Source organism: Aquarana catesbeiana, linkage group LG01, assembly GCF_042186555.1.
Source record: "Aquarana catesbeiana isolate 2022-GZ linkage group LG01, ASM4218655v1, whole genome shotgun sequence".
NCBI lineage: Eukaryota > Metazoa > Chordata > Amphibia > Anura > Ranidae > Aquarana > Aquarana catesbeiana.
This window is the reverse complement of record NC_133324.1, coordinates 443,226,911-443,249,691: the sequence shown is the minus strand read 5'-3', so window position 1 is coordinate 443,249,691 and position 22,781 is coordinate 443,226,911. Positions and strand designations below refer to the sequence as shown.

Below are 22,781 nucleotides of genomic sequence, written 5' to 3'. Positions count from 1 at the left end.
TATTCAAAATTCTGATTCATTTCTCTAGAATGCTTACACAGCGACTGCCATCAATAGCACAAACTTCTGCACTTCTGCGAAAGATGCACTTGTTATCCTTGTGGAAAATGCTCTAAGGGTTGCTACCATCAATACAGTGGGCGATTTTGTACTCTTCCTTGGGAAGGTGAGGTCAACCAATGTAAAAATGCTTTGAAATGTGGTTATTTTAATTGGCGAGAAGTAAGATTGGGATGTAGTTTTTGTAAATGTTTCTGAAATAACAGTAAACATAGAAGTATCAGAGACTAATGTATGTAATAATTGCCATCATTTCTTTTTTGTATTTGTAAAAGACGTTTTAATGTGCTCATACTGCAATGCAAATGTGATGGGATTTTAGATTTTAGACCCAACTTGCTGACAATCATTGTATCCTTCGTGCTATCACTACCGTGTAAAAAATATTAAATATGATAAATGCAGCAAAATCTCAAATGTGTGCTGTGACACATATAAAATGAAAATACTAAATCAAAACGTGATCTCGTGCAGTGATCTCATACCCTGGGATCCCTCCTCTAGGTAAAGTAGTGTTTGGAAAGGGTACATAAAATAAGTGATAATAAATAGTGACGTGAAAATAATATTATTTTGCATAAGTGCATAAGTATAAAACCATTCTATAGTAAACTCTTAGGTGTTAAAAGTAATAAGCAACTGATGACAAAGCTAGTGCTAACTGATGACAAATAAATGCTGGTGCAAAGCTAGTGCTAACAGACACATCAGTACATGTACTCTGGTATATAGTAAAAATTCTAGTCAATAATAGATAAAGAGATATAGTCCTTAGCGATGGGTAAACTATAATAGAAAGTCCAAAATAGGAATGTGATATGAATCCAATGTAAGGTTCCTTAATAAAGTACTATGGTGGTGTTGCCCTTCTGAACTTTCTGTAAGTATGGTTTCTCAGAACTCTCACCTCAAAGCTGTGGTGTCATAGCTGTTATGAGTGATAATCCATGGATGTTGTCACCGCTGTCGGTCAGTGCTGCTGGTCCTGGATCTCTCCTCTAGGATCGCCTGCTATGACTTCTAAAATAGCTCGGTATTGGGGGTAAAGAAGGGAGAGAAAAAGAGGGGGCTCCACTAGTGTACAGGGGGTCCCCTACTTACAAACACCCGACTTACAAACGACTCCTACTTACAAACGGAAGGAGACAACAGGAAGTGAGAGGAAATCTACCCCTAGGAAGGGAAATTCACTCCTGTAAGAGTTAACATGGGAAAAAGGTGTCTCCACTGATGCTTTATCACCAATCCTTATTTCCCTAATAACCCCAAATTTTCAAAATCCAATTGTCATTGGGACAGAAAGTGAGGTGAAATCTTCTGAACAGGGGCACAGACAGCAAAACAAATGTTACAGGGGTGATAGCCTAGGGAAGGGTTATCTAAAAGACTTAAAAATAGATTTTTTGGCTGGAGCTACACTTAAAAAATTTACCTGTTCCGACTTACAAACAGATTCAACTTAAGAACAAACCTAAAGTCCCCATCTTGTTTGTAACCCGGGGACCCCCTGTAGTAAGTTAAATTATGGGGACATTTATTAAGTGTTAAAATTGACTCTTACATTAAATCAGAGGTTAAAAAGCAGATACAGCAAAACTGAGCTAGTGTGGCGCTTTCAGCGCACTCTCACTTCTCTTCCTGTGTTCGTCTCGCTCCGGCCAATCCCTACGTGTTACGACACGTCACGTGTCTTCATCTGGGGACAATCATCCCTGCATGATAAATGGACTTCAAACTTTGGCAGAACGAAGATGTAATATGCTGGAATCCATGATTTGATCACTTCATTATTTCATCTAGCGGAGGATTGGGTTAGCATTTTTTGTAGTTTTCTGTGTTCACCAAATGTTCTGATGGTCAGCTTTTATTGCTGACTCATCAGCCACGTTCTATAATTTTTAGCTATCCTTTCCTAGAAATGAAGCAAATGTGGTCACGTACTATAAATTTTAGTTGCTTTTCTGGTTCTTTGAAAACAGACTTTGCCTCCTATTCTCATGCTCCTTTCTTTGTTCATCCTCGTAGCTGAATTCTAGCAATAATTTATTTAAACATAAAAAAAAGAAATACAACAAAACAGAAATGAGCGAATAAATACTGATGTTCACATCTTGATGCTTGCGCCTTTTTCTATATACATTATTAACAACAAATGATCTAGGAAATGCCAAAGCAGTAATTCAAGTTACCTTGCATACTCCATTCTAAACTTTTCTTCTGCGTAAATGCATTTAAAGGCACACATGCAGATTCCAAATGGTAACTTATGAAATCACATCTACTGTGTCTTGAAGATCTGTGATGCCATTAGCAACTTCTGTGAGTACTGCTGTGCACAGATGGTTTTAGTATACAAAGACTAACCATCTTTATATAATTCATGCTATGCTTGCAGAGGTTAGGCCTTGTAGAGGCATGTTAACCAGCAATCTTATTAGTGGAAGCACAACAGAAAAAAAATTTTTTTGAAATATTAAGTTAATGAATAGGAACCTGCTTGGAGTCTACAGTGACTTTACATCCAAAAACCAAAAAACAAAAAAAAAGCTATTACTAGACTTTTGCGGGTAGTTGAGATCACAGTAAACTATTAAAAAAATGCATTACATTGTTTTTGTTTGACAATCAACAGCCATGTCCACTTCTAAAACCCATTTATTGTACTAAACAACAGATAAAAAGGTATTTTAAAACCTCTGTGGTTGTCATCTGGGACCATTGTAGGTGACACTAACGGTGTTTATGCCATTATTTAAAAAAAAAACTCTGGAGACTCTGGATTTCCGCCAAGCAGCAACATTATTTTGTATGTCAAGATTGTTCAATACCAGACGCTATGATGCCAAACCTGAATTTTCTAATAGTTTATTGTTCATCTGTCCTTAGAAGTTTAGTAACTGTGGTTTTAATTTGGTTCTTGATGAGACATTTACCTGTCCATTGTTTGATATCTCCTGAGTGTGAGGAATAGTAACATGCTTTTTTTTTTATTTTTCATGACATTTGGTAGATGTTTACATGGAATCCTGCAAAGAAAGTTGCTTAAATTTTGACTAGCTAAAACATTTTTTCCTTTTGGATGGAGTAGGGGAGGATTTGAAATACTGCCAAATTTTACTGCAATCTGGGGCTCCTCTGTCAGAGAGATTTCCCCTCAGATTCTGTGTCAGTGTGGTTTCACCAAATAAGAAGTGAGGTAAAATCTGCAATATGGACACGAACTGCAATAAAACTCTGGCATGGGTTTTAACGTTCCCCCTACTCTAATAAACAAAAATCATTTTAATTTGATATTACAGTGTTTCAGACATGATTTGTTGAAAATCCTTCCTGCATAGTAAAAGGGACTCCTCCAACCAATAGATGCAGTATCTTATTGGCAGAAAAGGGATATCACAACTGTTGGAATTCAAGATATGGCCATTTCACGGTACATCCAGTAGAATATTACATTTTCATTTCTGGTGGTTTTCTCTGTCGGGTTCTAGTGTTTACATTTTGCTGTAATCTCATCAGCCATGCTCTGCAGAGAAAAGCTGCTGTGCTCTCCATATGTTCTACCTCTCTCTGTCTGTGTCCTTCCCCCCTGTGCTATATGAAAACCAGCAGCTTCAGGATGCCGTTCAGCAGAGAATCGCTGCTGTGCTCTAAATGTCCTGCCTCTCCCTGCCCCTGTCCTTCCCTCTGTGCTATACAGAAACCAGCAACTGCAGGATGCCGTTCAGCAGAGAATCGCTGCTGTGCTCTAAATGTCCTGCCTCTCCCTGCCCCTGTCCTTCCCTCTGTGCTATACAGAAACCAGCAACTGCAGGATGTCGTTCAGCAGAGAATAGCTGCTGTGCTCTGGATGTTCTGCTTCTGACTGCACCTGTCCTTCCCCCTGTGCTATTCAGAAACCGGCAGCTGCAGGATGCCATTCAGCAGAGAATTGCTGCTGTGCTCTAAGGCTGCATTCACACCTGAGCATTTTCAGCTCGTAAAAAACGTTCATCTCAAAAGTTCAAAAATAGCCAACAAGCAAAATCCCAATAATTTAAATGGCCCCTGTTCACATCTGAGCGTTCTGTCGCCTGAACCTAAAAGTACATGAGCTTCTTTTTGGGCAGATTACAGGCAGTTTTCTGCTTTTTATATTGGTGACCTTTTGACCTGTACAAAATGGAGGCAAAATCGTGCAAATTTCCGCCTGAAAACTATACGCTCAGGTGTGAATGCAGACTAAATGTCCTGCCTCTAACTGTCCTTCCCCCTGTGCTATACAGAAACCAGCAGCTTCAGGATGCCGTTCAGCAGAGAATCGCTGCTGTGCTCTAAATGTCCTGTCTCTCAATGCCTGTGTTCTTCCCCCTGTGATATACAGAAACCGTCATGCAAAACTAAAAAGAGATCTGCTGTGCTTGGCGTACAAAGTAAAGATATGTGACAACAGCAACACTGAAATATCAGAATACTAGATATCAAAACATACTTCTCACTAAATAGGTGCGCTGTCACTTTAAGGTGCTATTCATACCAATTTAGATACGACAACAATGTATTATTAATAAAATTCGTGGAAAAATGTGAAGAAAATTAGGAATAAAAACGATCAAAGATTAATAAAAGTCCATATATGTGAAATAGAGTGCAAAAAGTCCCAAAGTTGACAATATCGAACTGTGAAGCAATACGAATGATAAGTGCACTCCAAGTGAACGATACCAGTGCTCACGGGATTCTTATCAGATGGAGAGATGAATAAACAGAGATCAGTTGCGCTTTGCTGTGATAAAGCCACAATATCCCCAATGGCTATTCAGGTCTGATATGTTTCCAGATGGATGGAAAGACCACAACATATAGAGATCAAATGCACCTCGTGGTGACCCAGCCACAATCCAATATATCAAGGATAACTTGCCACAAATTTGTGGCAGTGTTGAATTGTACGTCTATTAACTTGCTGCACGTTTTCACTAGCAAGTTGTACACTTGCAGAGCACTTGAAGCACAAGTTCTTGACACTTTTCCAATTTGTAGTAAATTTGCGTGCCAAGTCTCTAGCAAGAGCAAAGTTGCAGTGGTGAGTCTACAGTAGGAGCTCTGCAAGTCTACAGCATTAAAGTTCCACAGTGACAGCCTGGCCGCATGTCCGACTGGGCACCTGACACCTGATCTGGGGTTTTTTTTCCCCAGTTATGTGCTCCATTTCTTTTCTCCTCTCCAACCATTGGCACCATACCTGTGGCAAGTATTCCAAGTTGTTTGCTACGTCAAGAGGACGCAGATCTCCACTTGGTGACTATGCTGCTAATGTTCGTTTACTCTTGATCACTGACTGATCTAAAGTTTGTTCGCTGACTTGCCTGTATTGGCCATGTTCCTAGTATGTACCATAAGTTTGGGGAATAAGCCAGCCCCTTGTTTTTGGGGAATGGCAGGGGTTAAATTTGGGTTATCGCCTGTCTTATATGTGTTCCTGTATGTCATGGTCTTGCTGTGTGACAGCCCCCTTATTTAGATGGCTCAGAGCAATCCTTTATTTCCCTATTGGGAGTTGTAGAGGAGTTTGGGAAGGTCTCTTAGCTAAAAGTTGGCTGGGACAAGTCTGTGGCATTCCCTATAGGCCCCACACTTGACTATACCTACCTATCTCAATCCAAATTGACCATCCAACCCACATCTGGGCCTCCCTACCACTAAATTTAATTGGTCGTATGAACATTTTTAAATTAATATACTTACCTAAATTTCTTTGTTTTCCGGCCACCCCCAGTCTTTTTGTTTTTTGCACTTTTATACTCCTTCCTCTGGCAGGGGTCAAACCCAAGAATTGCGAGGGCCTCTCTCCAGGCCGCTATGGTAAATGGGGGACTAGCCTGCCCCAACCTACGACACTACTTTATAGCGTCACAGCTTGCATACATTTATGACTGGTTTCTGAAGGCCTCCTCGTCCTGTTCCACTGCTCTATTGACTGCTCTTGCTGGTTCCCGGGGCCTCACTTATCGACATACTACATAGCTCTATACCTAAACTTTGCTCCCATGGCTGTCCGATAGAAGTTAGCTGGCTAGCCTGGCATTAAGGAAATAAGGTTCTCAAAAACTTGGGTGGGGTGTCTCCCAAAGCCCCCTTATGGCACAATCCTAACTTCTTAGAGCTACTGGGTCACCCAGATTCCCTATGGTGGACATAACTTGGTGTCACTCACGGCTCCCATGTTTTTGTTAACAATGCATTCATTTCCTTCGAAGGCTTGAAGGCATGGTGTGGAGTTTCGAATAAATTTTGCTTTAAATATCTTTTATTACGGCATGCCATCTGGGCACAATTCCGTGGTCTGACCCAGGAGCTCACTAAATTACTGAATTATTGGAGGTGCTACTGTCATACCTGGACATTGAAAAACTGGTCATGACTATCTATACATGCTTGCAAACTGCTGGGGTTAGACCCTTCCAGATTGCTCAGCGGAAATGGGAAGTAGAAATTCCCGGGCTGTCCGAGGAGAGGTGGGAGGAGGCCTCGGAGGTCTGCTTTCTGGATCTTATTGGATCTAATGAACAATCTGTACAGTTTAAATTTATACACCAGTTGCACTATACTCCTGCCAGGCTCGCTCGTATGGGTTATGCTCCCTTTGCCTCCTGTTTCAAGTGTGGCTCCACTGATGCCAGTTACATGCATATGTTTTGGTCCTGCCCAGCCCTGTCAACATTCTGGAAGGACTTATTCTCTTTTTTTGAAGACGCCTTACATTTACCAGTACCTCGCACTCCAGAAGTTGGACTATTGGGTGTACTTAACAGCTTCCTACACAAGACCCATACTCGAACTTTGGCTCGCATAGTATTGTTTTATGCTAGGAAATTAAATTTGCTACAATGGAAAAATGTATCTGCTCCAAATGTTCAAATGTTGTACTGTATGATAAATAAGATTTATACCCATCTTTAAACTCATTTATAATGGAAGGGCCTGTCCCAAACGTTTACTAAGATATGGCAACCTTGGCTTGACATAGCTGATTCCTTCTGGAATGACACCCCGCTCTTTCAGCAATAGGGGACTTCTGCCCCCTCTGAGGGGACTGCGGTGTCTGTAGGCTGTCGAGAGCCCTATTGTAGGCTCTGTGCTCCTGTGGACTGGTAGAGGGTGTAGGGGGGCGGTGAGGATGGAATGGCTTCTACATCTGCAGTGATTGAGTGTATGTGTGTGTATGAATGTATTGAAAGTGATTGTATCACTACTGCATATTGCACTATGACTTACTGTAGTTGGGCCCTATGTGGTCCACGTTATCCTGGTATACCTTAAGTTTTCCTCTGTTGAGGAACTGGGATTTTAGACACTCGGTTGTTGTCAGTTTGCTGGTCACAAACCTTCCTGTATATTCAACTTCTTTAATATTTATACATCTGCAATCTCCCTATTACCTTAAAGTTCAATTTAGGAATGAAAGAAAAAACAAATGTATTTAGGCTGACGTGAAGAGCCCTTGACACAAAGGCCTCTTCAGTAACAAATGATGCTGTTGTGTTTGAAGACCAAAGCTTACAAAATACATTTTATATTGTTTTTCTTTCCACGGTGCATGAATCACAAATGATGAGTAAACCAGGCTGCCATAAACTGACACTGACATTTGTCAAATGGTCTAGTGTTCCCGGTTTAAGGAGTTAGGTGATAAATGCTATGGCCCAAGTAGTAAATCAATGTTGGTATGCTGCAATGTTGTAGAAATCCACTTTTCTTGTGTATTTAACTTTTTCAAGGAGTTTTTTCTTTTTGCTCTTTTAACCGCTTCAACCCCAGAAGATTTTACCTCCTTCCTGAACAGAGTACTTTTTAGAATTTGGCACTGTGCTGCTTTAACTGACAGTTGCGCGGTTGTGCGATACTGTACCCAAACGAAATGTGCGTCCTTTTTTTCCTACAAATAGAGCTTTCTTTTGGTGGTATTTGATCACCTCTGCGGTTTTTATTTTTTGCGCTATAAACAAAAAAAGAGCGACAATTTTGAAAAAAAAAATATTTTTTACTTTTTGCTATAATAAATATCCACAATTTTTTTTTAAATAAACAAATTTATTCTACATATTTTTGGTAAAAAAAAAAAATCGCAATAAGCGTATATTGATTGATTTGCGCAAAAGTTATAGCTTCTACAAAACGGAATAGATTTATGCCATTTTTATTTTTTTTACTAGTAATGGCGGCGATCTGCGATTTTTATTGGAACTGCGACATTGCGGCGGACAGATTGGACACTTTTGACACATTTTTGGGACCATTGACATTTATACAGCAATGAGCGCTATAAAAATGCACTGATTACTGTGTAAATGTCACTGGCAGGGAAGGTGTTAACACTAGGGGGTGATCAAGGGGTTAAATGTATTCCCTCGTTAGTGTTTCTAACTGTATGGGGATAGGACTGCCTGGGGGAGGAGACATATCGTTCCTGTTTAGTAGGAACAAAGGATGTGTCTCCTCTCCCCTGACAGAACAGGGGTTTGTGTGCTTACAAATCTCTGTTTGTTTGTATTTGCACGTAGTTACGCGCAAAAACGTATTCTCGCCTTCTCGTTCTGCACAGTATGTAAATGTGCATTTGCGTGCATTTTTGCACATTTGCATGCCTGGGGTGTAAATTACTGACCCAAAAAGATTTTTCTATTTTTTTTTTTCTTACTGAAGAATGCAAGGCGCTTGTTTACGCGTCTGTGTGCATAGGCACATTACAGTTAATGGACTGTATTTTAGCTTTGTAAAAAAAAAAACTCTGTACTGAGCTTTTTCAAAGTGGAGTGTGCAAGAGGCCTTAAACTGTACTCAAACACCTAACTTGTGCCATGAACTGAAATAAGGAACAAAAGTACCTCCCTAGAAAAGAGCTGCATGTTTATGGCTCATTGAAAAAGTGCTTCTTTTGGTAACTCCAACCCCTTTGTTTTAAAATAAGTCTTTTTTTTTTTTTTTTATTCATCATATGGTGGTGGTTCTGCGATGAGCTACATAAATCAAAGACCTATTTAGAGCACCCTTCTTTATATTTTGCCTGCCTTTAAAGTCCAACTCTGGGAATTAGTCAAAATGTACCTTTATAATGGAGTCTCCCACACTGCAAGGGTAAAATGCTTGTTATGTCTAGAGGGTAGAGCAAGAGGCAGTATTACTTACCCTAATCCCTCCTCCTCTACTGTCCTCTTCTGCCCAAAGCTCCAGTCTGAGGGCAGTCCCTTGGTGGCAGCATGTACAGTACAGTGCAGGGCTGGTAACCCTGCACTGTACAGGAGGGAAGGAGCATGCAACTGTGGCTGTGAGCAGCTTAGAGAGGAAGCTGCAGTGACTTGATGGAGCGAGCCTACTAGAGTGCAGTATAAGGTAGGTAGATATTCCAGAATAAGGTTAATAATTATTACGGAACCCCCTAGACCTAAAGTAGCTGAGCCCAATGCAAGGCTATTTTTTCTGTCACGCCCAGAGCTTTTACTCTCACAAAATGAGTTGTTCAGTGGAACACATAGGTAAATGTGGCACATCACCGGCCATAAAAAAAAAAAAAATGTAAGAGTGGTGTTTAAAATGTTAGGTTTCATATTGGAATTTGTTGCTATGAGTATGATACACTAGATTTATTTACACTACCAATCAAAAGTTTTTGAACTCCAGTTTAAGGCTGGGTTCACACCATTGAGAATTGGATGCAGGTTCCCCCACATCCAATTCGCAATAGCGGGAGATTTTGACTGGCTCTCTATGGAGCTGGTTCACATATCTCCGCTGCGGCTCTGGTGCAAATTTGCACAGGAGCCCTGTGCGTCTTTTGGTCCGTTTCAGGTCCGAATTCAGCAAAAAATTTGGACTGAAATCGAAACTGTGGACCAGGACGCATTGGACTCCTGCTGGGAGCCGCATGCGGCGATAGTGTGAACCCGGCCTAAAGCACCATTTGTCCAGGTTTTTATAGAAATGTAAGCAGTTCAAGTCCAGTGCATAACATGAAATAATACAAATGTAAGTAGTAAACTGCCAGTTAAATTCCCAAACACTAAAAGATAATGGCTTTTTTAAAGGGGCAAATAAAGGGTAAACTTACAACTTTTCTGCAACAACTGAAGTAAAGCAAGTCTTGAATATTGATGTAAACAATTTCAATAGAATTCCTGTCCCAGTGTTTACAGATTACATAAAAGCCATTTGTATAAAGCTATCTAAAGCATTATTTCATCAATATTTCATTGTAAGAGTTTGTATATTGCTATCATAAGAGAAAAGGCATTTAACAAAGAAAGCCAGAACAGACCATTATAACCTTAAATTGTGGGTAAAAGAAAATGCAAAGGTGTCAGTGAGTATGGTTTCCTGGAGGAAGCATTGACAGATGAAAAATAGCAAAGTATGGTTTTATTTGTTCAGTATGTTAATTTGGTGTACACAGAGGCATCAAACTGTGTAAACCGGTTGAATTTTATATTTAGAACATAACTGAAACTTACAGTTTAATCCTTCAATGTTCTCTAAAATTAAGCTTTTAAACAAAGATCTATACAGTACTTATACAGTGTATAAATGTACTTAAAGACTTCATTATACTTCTATAAAATGCAACGTTTCACATGTATGTTGATTTGTTGGACCTATGGACCTATCTTTAGCATTGCCTAGTAAGACCATCAGTTATAATGACAGGCTAGTTGGAACTTGTAAGAGGTTGGAGGGCAGAAAGTTAATTGAAAAGTGTCGGACATCACAGATGTCTGTACAAGCCTAAGAGAGGCAGAAAAATGCAGCAAATTCATCCCTGTGCTTATGCACCCAGTGTGCATGAGGCCTTAAGGTATGCTCAGGGATCTATTATAAAGAAATATACTAGGTCTCTTCTATGAAAATTGGCATTCTGTTTTCAAACCTACACTAGGAAAATCACAGTTGAAATATTTTTTCCTGTTGGGCAACACCTTTTTCTTGTAGACCAGGCCTAATTTCTGACAGTGTGATTTCACACTACATGCCAGCCTTTTCTACTAATTCATTTTCTAACAGTGAACATACCATAAAAAGGGTCATGATGCACAAGATTACAGTATTGTTTCTTCTTTGTTCTCTTTTAGATTTTGATTGTGAGCACCACAGGCCTTGCAGGCATTTTGCTGCTTAACTACCAGAGGGACTACACAGTGTGGGTGCTGCCACTCATCATTGTCTGCCTTTTTGCCTTTCTTGTTGCTCACTGCTTCCTCTCCATCTATGAAATGGCGGTAGACGTATTATTCCTGTGTTTTGCTGTTGACACTAAATATAATGATGGGAGCCCTGGAAAGGAATTCTACATGGACAAAGTGCTAATGGTAAGTAACTTTTGGTCACCGTCTTTTCTTTAAAGGCTGCTGATGGTATGGTGGTGATACATTTCTTTGTTTTTCTACAGGAATTTGTGGAAAACAGTAGAAAAGCCATGAAAGAGGGAAGTGGAGCTGAGAGCAGGGAACTGAAACCGATGGTAGGTGCAAGCGAGGAGATGAACATACTCCAAGAATTTCACTTTTACTTCCTGTCCCTTTCTGTCTTCACTGACTGGGCTTCTTCTGGTGACTTCTTTGTTGTCTGCGTAACTCAAGATGTCCTTCTTTTCCTTCTTTTTAGCTTGCCCATCAGTTGGCTGGCAGATTCCTTATCACAGCTAAGACCATCTTCTGTCAAGGCAAGCTGAAAGGAATATTGCCTCTGTTCCTCCTATGGGAGGAGAACTGGGTTAATATAATTATTCGTTTGTGAAATACATTAACTCTTATAGAGGTAATGTGTCCATTATATTAATGGCAATTCCCATATTTATAAAGATATTTAAGTAAGGTCTATTTTGAATATTTCATTCTATAACCTTACCATAAAATTATAGAGACAAGAAAGAATAAACCCACGTCATGGTGCGTGTTAAAGAATCATGTTTTCTTTTATAATAAATGCCACTATTTTAATACGTTTTTATAATGGTATGAACAGACCATTTACTGGCATATTACAGTTTGCTATACTACAAAAAACCTCAACATGGATTTTTTTTCCCTGTTTCCTATTTGGCACTGAAGATTTATGAATTACCATGCATTGTCATGTACCAATCCTTTTTAAAGCTTCTTCTAAAATTTTTCATGCTCAGAGTAGAGGGAGAAATTTTCTGCTGAAATTATAAAAGATGTGTATTCGTTCAAATATACTTTAAAATTTAGATTTTACTGAGGCTGTAGTTAACACGGAAGAGTATTTGAATTCTACCTGGCAGGTTCCATTTTTACAGAAATGGCCTGCTGGTTCAGTTTGTTAAACAATTATCCGTTAATGCTGTACCTGTGTGGGGAACAAGCAAAATGTCCTTTCAGCTTTTCAAAACACACCATTTATACATATTAGCTTGCTTGTAATGTATTTGTAACTTTTCTCTATTTGTATATTAACTTCTATAAAATAATACTGTTTTTATGTAACCAACATTCATGCTTATTATGGCTTTTTATTTAATGTACAAGAAAGATGCATCACTGTGCTCTAATAAATCATGATGTTGTTTTCATATCCAGTTGCCATATAAAAACGAGCATAGTTCAATGACTGATTTTCCATAAATTATTTACTGTTTGTCTGTCGCAATAGAATCTGCTACCAATTCATTAATCTCCCTCTTCTAAAGCAAACACTGCTTTTAGGGAATGCCAGAAAGGTGATTAAGTACAGTAATGTCTTTTTTTTTTTTCTAAGTGAGAAACTGTGCATGTAGAGTATTAACTAAGCTGAAAAATGTCAACTTGTAGCAAAGCCTTTCTTGTTAATTTATTCAAACTTGTCAAACCAATCCTACCTAGAGGATAAGGAAAGAAGAAATGGCCGCACTCTGTACTCAATCAAAATGATTTTATTCAGAACATCCCAAAGTGTTGACGGAAAGCATTCCGTCAACACTTTGGGATGTTCTGAATAAAAGAATTTTGATTGAGTACAGAGTGCGGCCATTTCTTCTTTTGATTATATGCGGAGGCGAGCTGAAGCGGGCACCTGTCCAGATCATCAGGCTTTCAAAACCTCACCTGGAGCAGCGAGTCTTCTTGTTTGGATATAAGTAGAAGGATGCTATTAGATTATGATATTGGTGGTGGTATACTTAATACGGCTACCTATGCTGCTTACCCTGTGTAAAAAAGATCTGTATACTTACCTTTTTTCAGCCCACCATCGTCCAGTCACATGATCCCGCAACTCTGGCTCCCCTGTGACCCTGACTGGAGAGTTGCAGTAGAGAAGAGGGAGTGCCAACAAAGGCTGGGCTATGAGAGCTTTTGAGTGATGTCACAGCTCTCGAAATTCCCAGCCATTGTTGAGTTCTCCCTGACACAAGGGAGCTGGAGCTATGGGACCATGTAACTGGAGCAGCCTAAAAAAAAAAGACACCCGCAATTCTAAAAAAGTTGGGAAGCTGTGTAAAATTTGCATATAAACAATGTACTGATTTGCAAATCTCATATTTTATTCACAATAGAAAATAGAAAAATATCAAATGTTTAAACTAAGAAAATGTACAATTTTAAGAAAAAAGATAGTTTTGAAATTGATGGCAGCAACATGGGTCAATCAAGTTGGGACAAGGCCATGCTTACCAAAGTGTAGCATGCCCTCTTCTTTTTAAAAGAGAAGTATGGGTATTTTATTTATTTTTATTTTTTTAGAATCATTCTTACCCAGGTGGGTGCGGAGAGCTGGTGACTTTCCTACACCGCTGTCTGCTCTGCCCCCCCCCCCCCCTGCTCACTGTGGATGGGACTGGAGTGGCTCTCTCTCAGTGGGCCGCTGAGGGGCTGAGACGGGTACCAATCCAGGCATGTGGGCGGATCCGACTTCATTGTCGCGAACTTGCCCGAGCCTGGATCGGCTCTGTGATGTCAGCCAACAGCAGGCTTCAGGAAATGCACTCCTGTGATCACAGGAGAGGTACAGCCAAATGAGCTTTGGCTGTAATTCTCCTTTAACAACAGCGTAAAAGTCTGGGAACTAATGAGACCAGCTGCTGGAGTTTTGTGAGAGAAATATTGTCCTATTCTTGCCTGATATAGGATTGTAACTGTTCAACAGTCCTGGGTTGTCTTTGTTGTATTTTTGTGCACCAAACATTTTAAATTGGTAAAAGATCTGGCTTGCAGTCAGTACAGTTAACCACTTAAGGACCAAGCCTCTCTCTGAGATTAGTTGTTTATAAGTTAAAAACTGTTTTTTTTTTTTGCTAGAAAATTACTTAGAACCCCCGAACATTATACATTTTTTTTTCTAACACCCTAGAGAATAAAATGATGGTCGTTGCAATACTTTCTGTCACACAGCCGTCTTACAAGCGCATTTTTTTGGGAAAAAATATACTTTAAGACAACAGTAAAGTTAGCCCATTTTTTTTAATATTGTGAAAGATAGCGTTACGCCGAGTAAATTGATACCCAACATGTCACGCTTCAAAATTGCACCCGCTCGTGGAATGGCGACAAATTTTTACCCTTAAAAATCTCCATAGGCGATGTTTAAAAAATTCTACAGGTTGCATGGTTTGAGTTACAGAGGAGGACTAGGGTTAGAATAATTGCTCTCGCTCTACCGATCGCGGCGATACCTCACATGTGTGGTTTGAACACCGTTTTCATATGTGGGCGCTACTCACGTATGCGTTCGCTTCAGTACGCGAGCTCGGTGGGACAAACATCTCTTGTAATAGAAAAAAAGCATGACAGGACCTCTTAAATATGAGATCTGGGGTAAAAAAGAACTCAGATCTCATATTTACACTAAAAACGTTTTGATGTCGCTTCTGCCCTGCAATGGTATGGAGACGGGTGGGGGCCATCTTCCCCACACTCGTCTCCATACCCAGGAAGGAGAAGGATCCAATCGCCTCCGCCGCTACTGACGGCTCCGGAAAGTGGCAGAGGGCACCGGAGAGAGGCAGGGGGGGGCCTCTCCCGCTGCCAATAAAAGTAATCTTGCGGCAAATCCGCCGCAGAGACCACTATTATCGGAAACCGGACCGCACGCCGAAGAAGAGGATACCAGGGTTATGGCAGCTAGCTGCTGCCATAACAAAGATATCCCTCTTCAAATTTAGGATGTATATCGACGTGCGGCGGTCCGGAAGTGGTTAAGCACCCAGACCGTTCCACTATGAAGCCATGCTGTTGTCCTAGATACAGTATGAGGTTTAGCATTATCCTGCTGAAATATGCAAGGGCTTTCCTGAAAAAGACTGTCTACATAGGAGTATAAGCTCCTCTAAAACTTGGATGTATCTTTGAACATTGGTGCCTTTCCAGAAGTGCAAGCTGCCTATTCCATACGCACCTGTGCACTCCTATACTAGCAAAGATGCAGGCTTTTGAACTGAGATCTGATAAAAAGCTGGAAGGTCCCTCTCTTCTTTAGTCCGGCGGAGGTGGCACACACGGTTGCCAAAAAGAATGTTACATTTTGATTTGTCTGAGCATAGAACAGTTTTCCACTTTGCAACAGACCATTTAAATGAGCTTTAACCCAGAGAAGAAGGCAGCGTTTCTGGGTCATATTCAGATTTGGCTTCTTCTTTGCATGATGGAGCTTTAACTTGCATTTTTGGAAGGCACGGCGAGCTGTGTTCACAGACAGTGATATTTGGAAGTAATCCTGAGCCCATGCAGTGATGTCCATCACAGAATAATGCCTGCTTTTAATGCAGTGCCATCTGAGGGCTGAAGATGATGGAATCCAATATTGCATTTTGGCCTTGTCCCTTGCACACAGAGATTTCCCCAGATTCTCTGAATCTTTTCATGATATGTATTATAGATGATGATATATTTAACCACTTGGTCTCCGGGAGGTTTTATGCCCTTCAGGCCATTTTTTGGTATTCGGCACTGCCCTACTCTAACTGGAAATTGTGCAGTCGTGCATTACTATACCAAATTACATTTATATAATTTTTTTCACACAAATAGTTTTCTGCAATACCACTTTCCTGATGATCTCTGTATAAATGACAATGGTCCCAAAATAGTGTCAAATGTGTCCGCCATAATGTCGCAGTCCCGATAAAAATTGCAGATCGCCGACATTACAAAAATTAATAATAAAAATGCCATAAATCTATTCCCTATTTTGTAGATGCTATAACTTTTGCGCAAACCAATCAATATAAACGTATTGCAATTTTTTAATTTTTTTTTAACAAAAATATGTAGAAGAATACATATTGGCCTAAACTGTGGAAGAAATTAGTTTTTTATATATATTTTTGGGGATATTTATTATAGCAAAAAGTTAAAAATATTGCTTTTTTTTTTTATTCAAAATTGTCGCTAATTTTTTGTTTATAGCGCAAAAAATAAAAACCGCAGAGGTGATCAAATACAGCCGAAAGAAAGCTCTATTTGTGGAAAAAAAGGACGTCAATTTTGTTCAGGTACAACGTAGCTCGACCGCGCAATTGTCAGTTAAAGCGACACAGTACAGAATTGCAAAAAATTCTCTGGTCAGCAAGGTAAATCCTTCCGGGGCTGAAGTGGTTAAAAAATTTTTTTTTTTTTTTTTTTTTTGATGATCACTGTATAAGCAACAGCTTTAGCTGTCATAAATGGGTTGCTTTTGATTGGCTAACCTAATCACATAGTACATGTAGCCAGGTATCATGTGAGCCATCACAGATCACAACAGTAAGCATGAAAGGAAAGCCATGTTTGACCAATCATAGCGATCACATGATACACGTTATTGGTAACAATGATCCACTGTGTCTGATGCTCCTAAACCGCAGCAGGCTCAATCACATATATATACTTGTTTGAACCTGCATGTGCTGCCCAACGGCATTAAATATGGTGGAGCGTTAAGTGGTTAAAGTCTTTGCAATTTTATATTGAGGGACATTATTCTGAAATTGTTTGACAATTTTTAGACGCTGCTTTTCACAGATTGGTGAACCTCTGCCCGTCTATACTTCTGAGACACTCTGACTCTCTGAGTCATTTTGCCAGCTTTTTGTCAGCCTAGCCTAACTTTTTTGAGACCTGTTGCTGCCATTAAAGTGGATGTAAACCCAATGTCATCCTTTCTAAACTACTGCCATAGTAGTTATCTATAAGGATATACATGCCTCCTGCATGTATCTTTACCTGTCAAATGTCTCCCCTCTGTCTGTTATGAGAGCTGAAAAACTGCAGATTCTGTGGGTGGGTCTGTTGTCTGGAGCTCGGTGGGTGGAGTCGTGATGTCAGTAGACTCCCCACCCACCTCTACACTCCCCTTGTCAATATGTGTATTTCTAAGGGTCTTTTCACACTGGGGCGGTTTGCAGGCGCTATTGCGCTAATAATAGCGCCTGCAAACCGACCCGAAAGTGCCGCTGCTTTCATTCCAGTGTGAAAGCCCCGAGGGCTTTCACACTGGAGCGATGCGCTGGCAGGACAGTAAAAAAAAGTCCTGCTAGCAGTATCTTCAGAGCGGTGAAGAAGCGGAGTGTATACCACTCCTTCACCGCTCCTGCCCATTGAAATCAATGGGACGGCGCGGCTACCGCCGGCAAAGCGCCTCAGCAGAGGCGCTTTGCGGTGGCTTTTAACCATTTCTCGGCCGCTAGCGGGGGTTAAAACCGCCCTGCTAGTGGCCGCATACCGACGGTAAAGCGCCGCTTACAATAGCAGCGCTTTACCGCCGACGCCGCCACCCGCCCCAGTGTGAAAGGGCTCTAACACTGAACTTCTGCTATGATCTCTAACATCCAGTGAAAAGACAGGAAAGTAACCACATGACTTCAGCATGCCAAATCATGGTGAGGTGTGGAACAGCCAATCCTTGCAGAGCTGCTGAAGAAAGGAGTGGGGGAGGGATTTTAAAAATACTGCATGTCTCTTAGGCTGAAGCACGAGATGCAATTCACCTGTCACTCACAGCAAGGGGGAGGATTTGACAAAGTTTTTCTCATTTTGTCAAGAACTCTCTCACTGAACAATAAAAGAGGATTGCTCAGAGATGGATTAACTCTGTGTGGCAAGACTGGGCTCAAATGATAGGAAATCTTATACTCTACAGTATGAAAAAAAATTATTTTTTTTTTGGGTTTACATCCACTTTAACTTCAAAATTACCTTATTTTTTCTTTAAACTGTGCTTTCTCTCACTTTAAACATTTGATATTATTCTTATACAGGATTTATATAGTGCCAACAGTTTGCGCAGCTCTTTACAATGTGAGGGCAGACAGTACGGTTGCAATACATTTAAATACAGGAGGAATCAGAGGACCCTGCTATATTTTCTGTTTTCTGTTATCTATTTTAATTTAAAATATGGGTTTATGAGATTTGAAAATCACTGCATTCTGCTTTTATATAGATTTTTCAATGCGTTACAACTTTTTTGGAATTGGGGTTGTACATGGGGTAGGCAGAATAGGTAGCAGGAGAAGGATGGGACATTTTTAAGAATAGTTATGGTTAGGCAGCAATACCACTTTACTGATGAGCTTTGTCCTAAAACTTGTGTGAAATTTGACCGTCCTAATACAAGTAAATGGCTTATGCTATTTGGCTGCCTCTTGCTGTTTGCTCTTTGAATTGCTTACAGGTCAATGTGGTGTTGCAACTGGAGAAAATGGAACCAATATCCTTTGCAACTAGATTGTATTGCCACATTGGAGATTCATCTGTGAATGTAAACCAAGTCTATTTATTTTACAATGGGTTTTATTTACTAAAGGCAAATCCACTTTGCACTAAAAGTGCACTTGGAAGTGCAGTCTCTGTAGATCAGAGGGGGACATGCAAAAACATAATTTTTGCTTGATAAAATCAGCAGAACTTCCCCTCATTTCAGATCTTCCCCTCAGATTTACAGTGACTGCACTTGTAAATGCACAATATGCTAACACTTGTAGTGCAGAGTGGATTTGCCTTTATTAATTAACCCCATTGTCTCTTCGGATAGTAGTAAGGTACCTTGCTGTCCTATAAGCAAGACTGAAACATGGTAGAGAAGAAAATGCATGTTGTAGTTTTGAACTGACAAATAGCAGCCACACACCAAATTGCTCACTTGACATTGCCTTTTAGAATGAATAAATCTGATATTGTATCCCAGAATCATATAGCTAATGGATCATTTGCATTGATCCACTAACATGCTGTGTGTTTTTGTTACATTATGCAGTTCAAAAACTCTGTCTTTACCTTTTCTGTATAATATAAAAAGTATAAAGTAGACATGAAAAGATTTGACTTGCCAATTACAATGAAAAATAATTTTTAATAGCATCCAGTTTGACTGGCATGTCTTAGAATATTCTAACAAAGACCAATAGTAAATAAATATGGGCAAATCCACTGAAAAAGACATCAAAGATTATTACAGTAAGTCCAATGTAGAAGACAATGTTTTCACAACAGCAGGAGATGGACCAGCAGGAGGGAAACTATGAATAAAGAGTGTCATTTCAGGATGACACTTTGTAATTCTCCTTTCAGCAGTTTATAAACTGCTGAAACAATCTTTACAACAGTATGTCCAGTTTGATGACACTATTAATGATACTATTTGAATATATAAAATGTTAGTCTTGAGAAATTCCAATTAAAATGCAAAACAAGTTTTTTTTCTGGCTAGAGTATGAAGGATTTCTTGACATGATTGCTAGTGTAGAAAGGAAGAATTAAAATTGCACATAAAGATAAACCTATATAAAAACTGTGTATTTCAAGCTAAGCATATGGTGCAAAAAAATATACCCTATACTTTCAGAGAAAACCACATAATAATAAATGTAAAAACTAATCTGTAGATTTAGAGATATACTGTGCCTTAAAAAAGTATTCACCCCCCTTGGCATTTTCCGTGTTTTGTTGCCTCACAACCTGGAATTAACATGGATTGTTTGAGGATTTGCATCATTTAATTTACAGAACATGCCCACAACTTTGAAGATTTTTTTATTGTGAAGCAAACAACAAATAGGACAAAATAACAGAAAAAGTAAATGTGCATAACTATTTACCCCCCTAAAGTCAATACTTTGTAGAGCCACCTTTTGCGGCTATCACAGCTCCAAGTCACTTTGGATAAGTCTCTATGAGCTTGTCACATCTTACAAAACTGCTCCGGCTTCGTCAAGTTGGATGGTTTGCTCTTGTGAACAGCAATCTTTAAGTCTGACCACAGATTTTCTATTGGATTGAGGTCTGGGCTTTGACTAGGCCATTCCAACACATTTACATGTTTCCCCTAAACCACTCAAGTGTTGCTGTAGCAGTGTGTTTGGGGTCATTGTCCTGCTGGAAGGTGAACCTCTGTCCGAGCCTCAAATCACACACAGAGTGGTACAGGTTTTGCTCAAGAATGTCCCTGTATTTACCATCCATCTTTCCCTCAACTCTGACTAGTTTCCCAGTCCCAATTGCTGAAAAACATCCCCACAGCATGATGCTGCCACCACCATGTTTCACTGTGGGGATGGTGTTCTCTGGGTGATGTGATGTGTTGGGCTTGCGCCAGACCTAGCGTTTTCTTTGATGGCCAAAAAGTTCAATTTTAGTCTCATCAGACCAGAGCACCTTCCTCCATACATTTTGGGAGTCTCCCACATGCCTTTTCGCAAACTCAAAACGTGCCATTTTGTTTTTTGCTGAATGTAATGGCTTTCTTCTTGCCACTCTGCCATAAAGCCCAACTCGATGGAGCGTACAGCTTATTGGCGTCCTACGTACAGATATTCCAGTCTCTGCTGTGGAACTCTGCAGCTCCTCCAGGGTTACCTTAGGTCTCTGTGCTGCCTCTCTGATTAATTCCCTCCTTGCCCGGTCTGTGAGTTTTGGTGTGCAGCCGTCTCTTGGCAGGTTTGCTGTTGTGCCAAAAGGTGTGTATAGGTAATGACAGATCATGTGACACTTAGATTGCACACAGGTGGACATCATTTCACTAATTATGTGACTTCTGAAGGTAACTGGTTGCACCAGAGCTTTTTATGGGCTTCAGAACAAAGGGGGTGAATACATACGCACATGCCAATTATCATTTTTTTATTTCTGAAAAATAGTTTTATGTATATATTTTTCTAATTTTACTTCACCAACTTAGACTATTGTGTTCTGATCCATCACAAATAATTAGGTTAAAAAAAATTGAACTAAAGGCTGTAATGTAACAAAATAGGTAAAAAGCCAAGGGGGTGAATACTTTTGCAAGGCACTGTAGGCAGGTAAAGTTACATATGCAAAGCTCAATTATTCACGTAAAAAATAAAAATATATCTTTTAAAATATATTCTTTCCTATTGGCCCTTTACTGTGGCATAGGAAAAGTTTTGATTGTCAGCACTTTTAAATCACCTTTATTGTACAAATCTTCCATAAAATCACAATATGGCCCCTTTCACACAGGCTTTCCGATCAGGTCCACCTGTCATTTTTTCAGACGGACCTGATCAGACACTCCATTCACCTCTATGGAGTGGCGGATGTCAGTTGTGACATGTCCGCTGACATCCGCCGATATCTAATCCGATCCTTTCCGTGAAATCCAGACAGATGGAGACCCTATTTTCCATCCGTCTGGAAGATCGAATGAAAACTGACAGGCGGTCCATTTTCATCCGATCTCCACATAGAGGAGAGCGGGGCTCTGACAGGTCTGTCTCAGCACAGTGAGTGGAGATGGACCTGTCATCCGCCTTCTCAGCGGATTGATCCCCTGCTGAGCAAAGCAGAGTCCGCCAGCCAAACCACCCGTGTGAGAGAGCCCTAACACACAGCACAGGGAAAAACCAAAAAGAATCTAACACGCTTCATGCTAATCTAGAGCTTATTCATAGTCTACAAAGGTGACCATCTATCAAACACATACAGTATATATAGCTTAACAGACCTCCCGTCATCAGGTGAAATCCGGTAAAAAGATGAGACAAGCAGCCAACATTCATGCTGCAGGCAACAACGCATGAAACTGAATGAAAGAAAAAGTAAAAAATAGAATGGGAAAGCAAAAAATTATGTTAGCAATGTATAAAACCACCTTTATTGTGACTGGTGCTCTCACTAACTAGTGGAGAGACTCTGAAGGTACTAGGGGAGTGGCCAAGGCTGACTGTCTCAAAAAAAAAAAAAAGAGAGACCTAAGCTTTGCATTTTTGCTGTCTAATCCCTGTATCTACTGATTGGAAGGAGATCTAATCCACATTGACTCCTAGATGGCAGATACCAGTTTTCAAGAAGCAGTAGAGGTAGAGATGCAACGGGTGCATTTAAAGTGTTTGTTACCCTAAAAAAAAATGGATCCTGTTCCTTTAAAGCATGAACAGCACAGTGCTTGTGCTGTGTCATTTTGCTCTTGTATCACCTGAAATACCTGGCTGATCCTGCCTGGTTCTGCCCTCCCCTCTGTAAACTGACCACGGTTTATCATGGCTGTTGAGCCCTGACAACGTGGTCAGTTTACGTGCCTCCGTCATCTGCAGCTCTCCTCTGTCCTCTCCCCCCTCCCTGCCTGTTAGCTCTGTCCGCTCCACAGCCTTCCTCTCCTGCTGCTATCATAACTTGATGTTCTTTCTACAATCCTCTCTGTTATAGTAAATAATGTTCCCAGTGTATGTGGTTTTTTAGAAATAAGCCGCTGTATACCTTTTTCATAGTGCCGCTCACGTGACCAGCCACCCCTCTCCTCTCCTCCTTCCGGCTGACATCAGGGGG

At 40.2% G+C, this 22,781-nt stretch overlaps 1 protein-coding gene across 1 annotated transcript in view; it reads left to right on the top strand.

Moving 5' to 3' along the window:
- Nucleotides 1-22,781, top strand: part of SLC44A1 (solute carrier family 44 member 1) — a 266,830-nt gene that overhangs the window by 221,607 nt on the left and 22,442 nt on the right. The window contains exons 13-15 of the mRNA XM_073636222.1: nt 29-166; nt 11,160-11,396; nt 11,477-11,548. Coding sequence (XP_073492323.1) covers nt 29-166; nt 11,160-11,396; nt 11,477-11,548 — 447 coding nt within the window. The remainder of the gene's footprint in view (nt 1-28; nt 167-11,159; nt 11,397-11,476; nt 11,549-22,781) is intronic.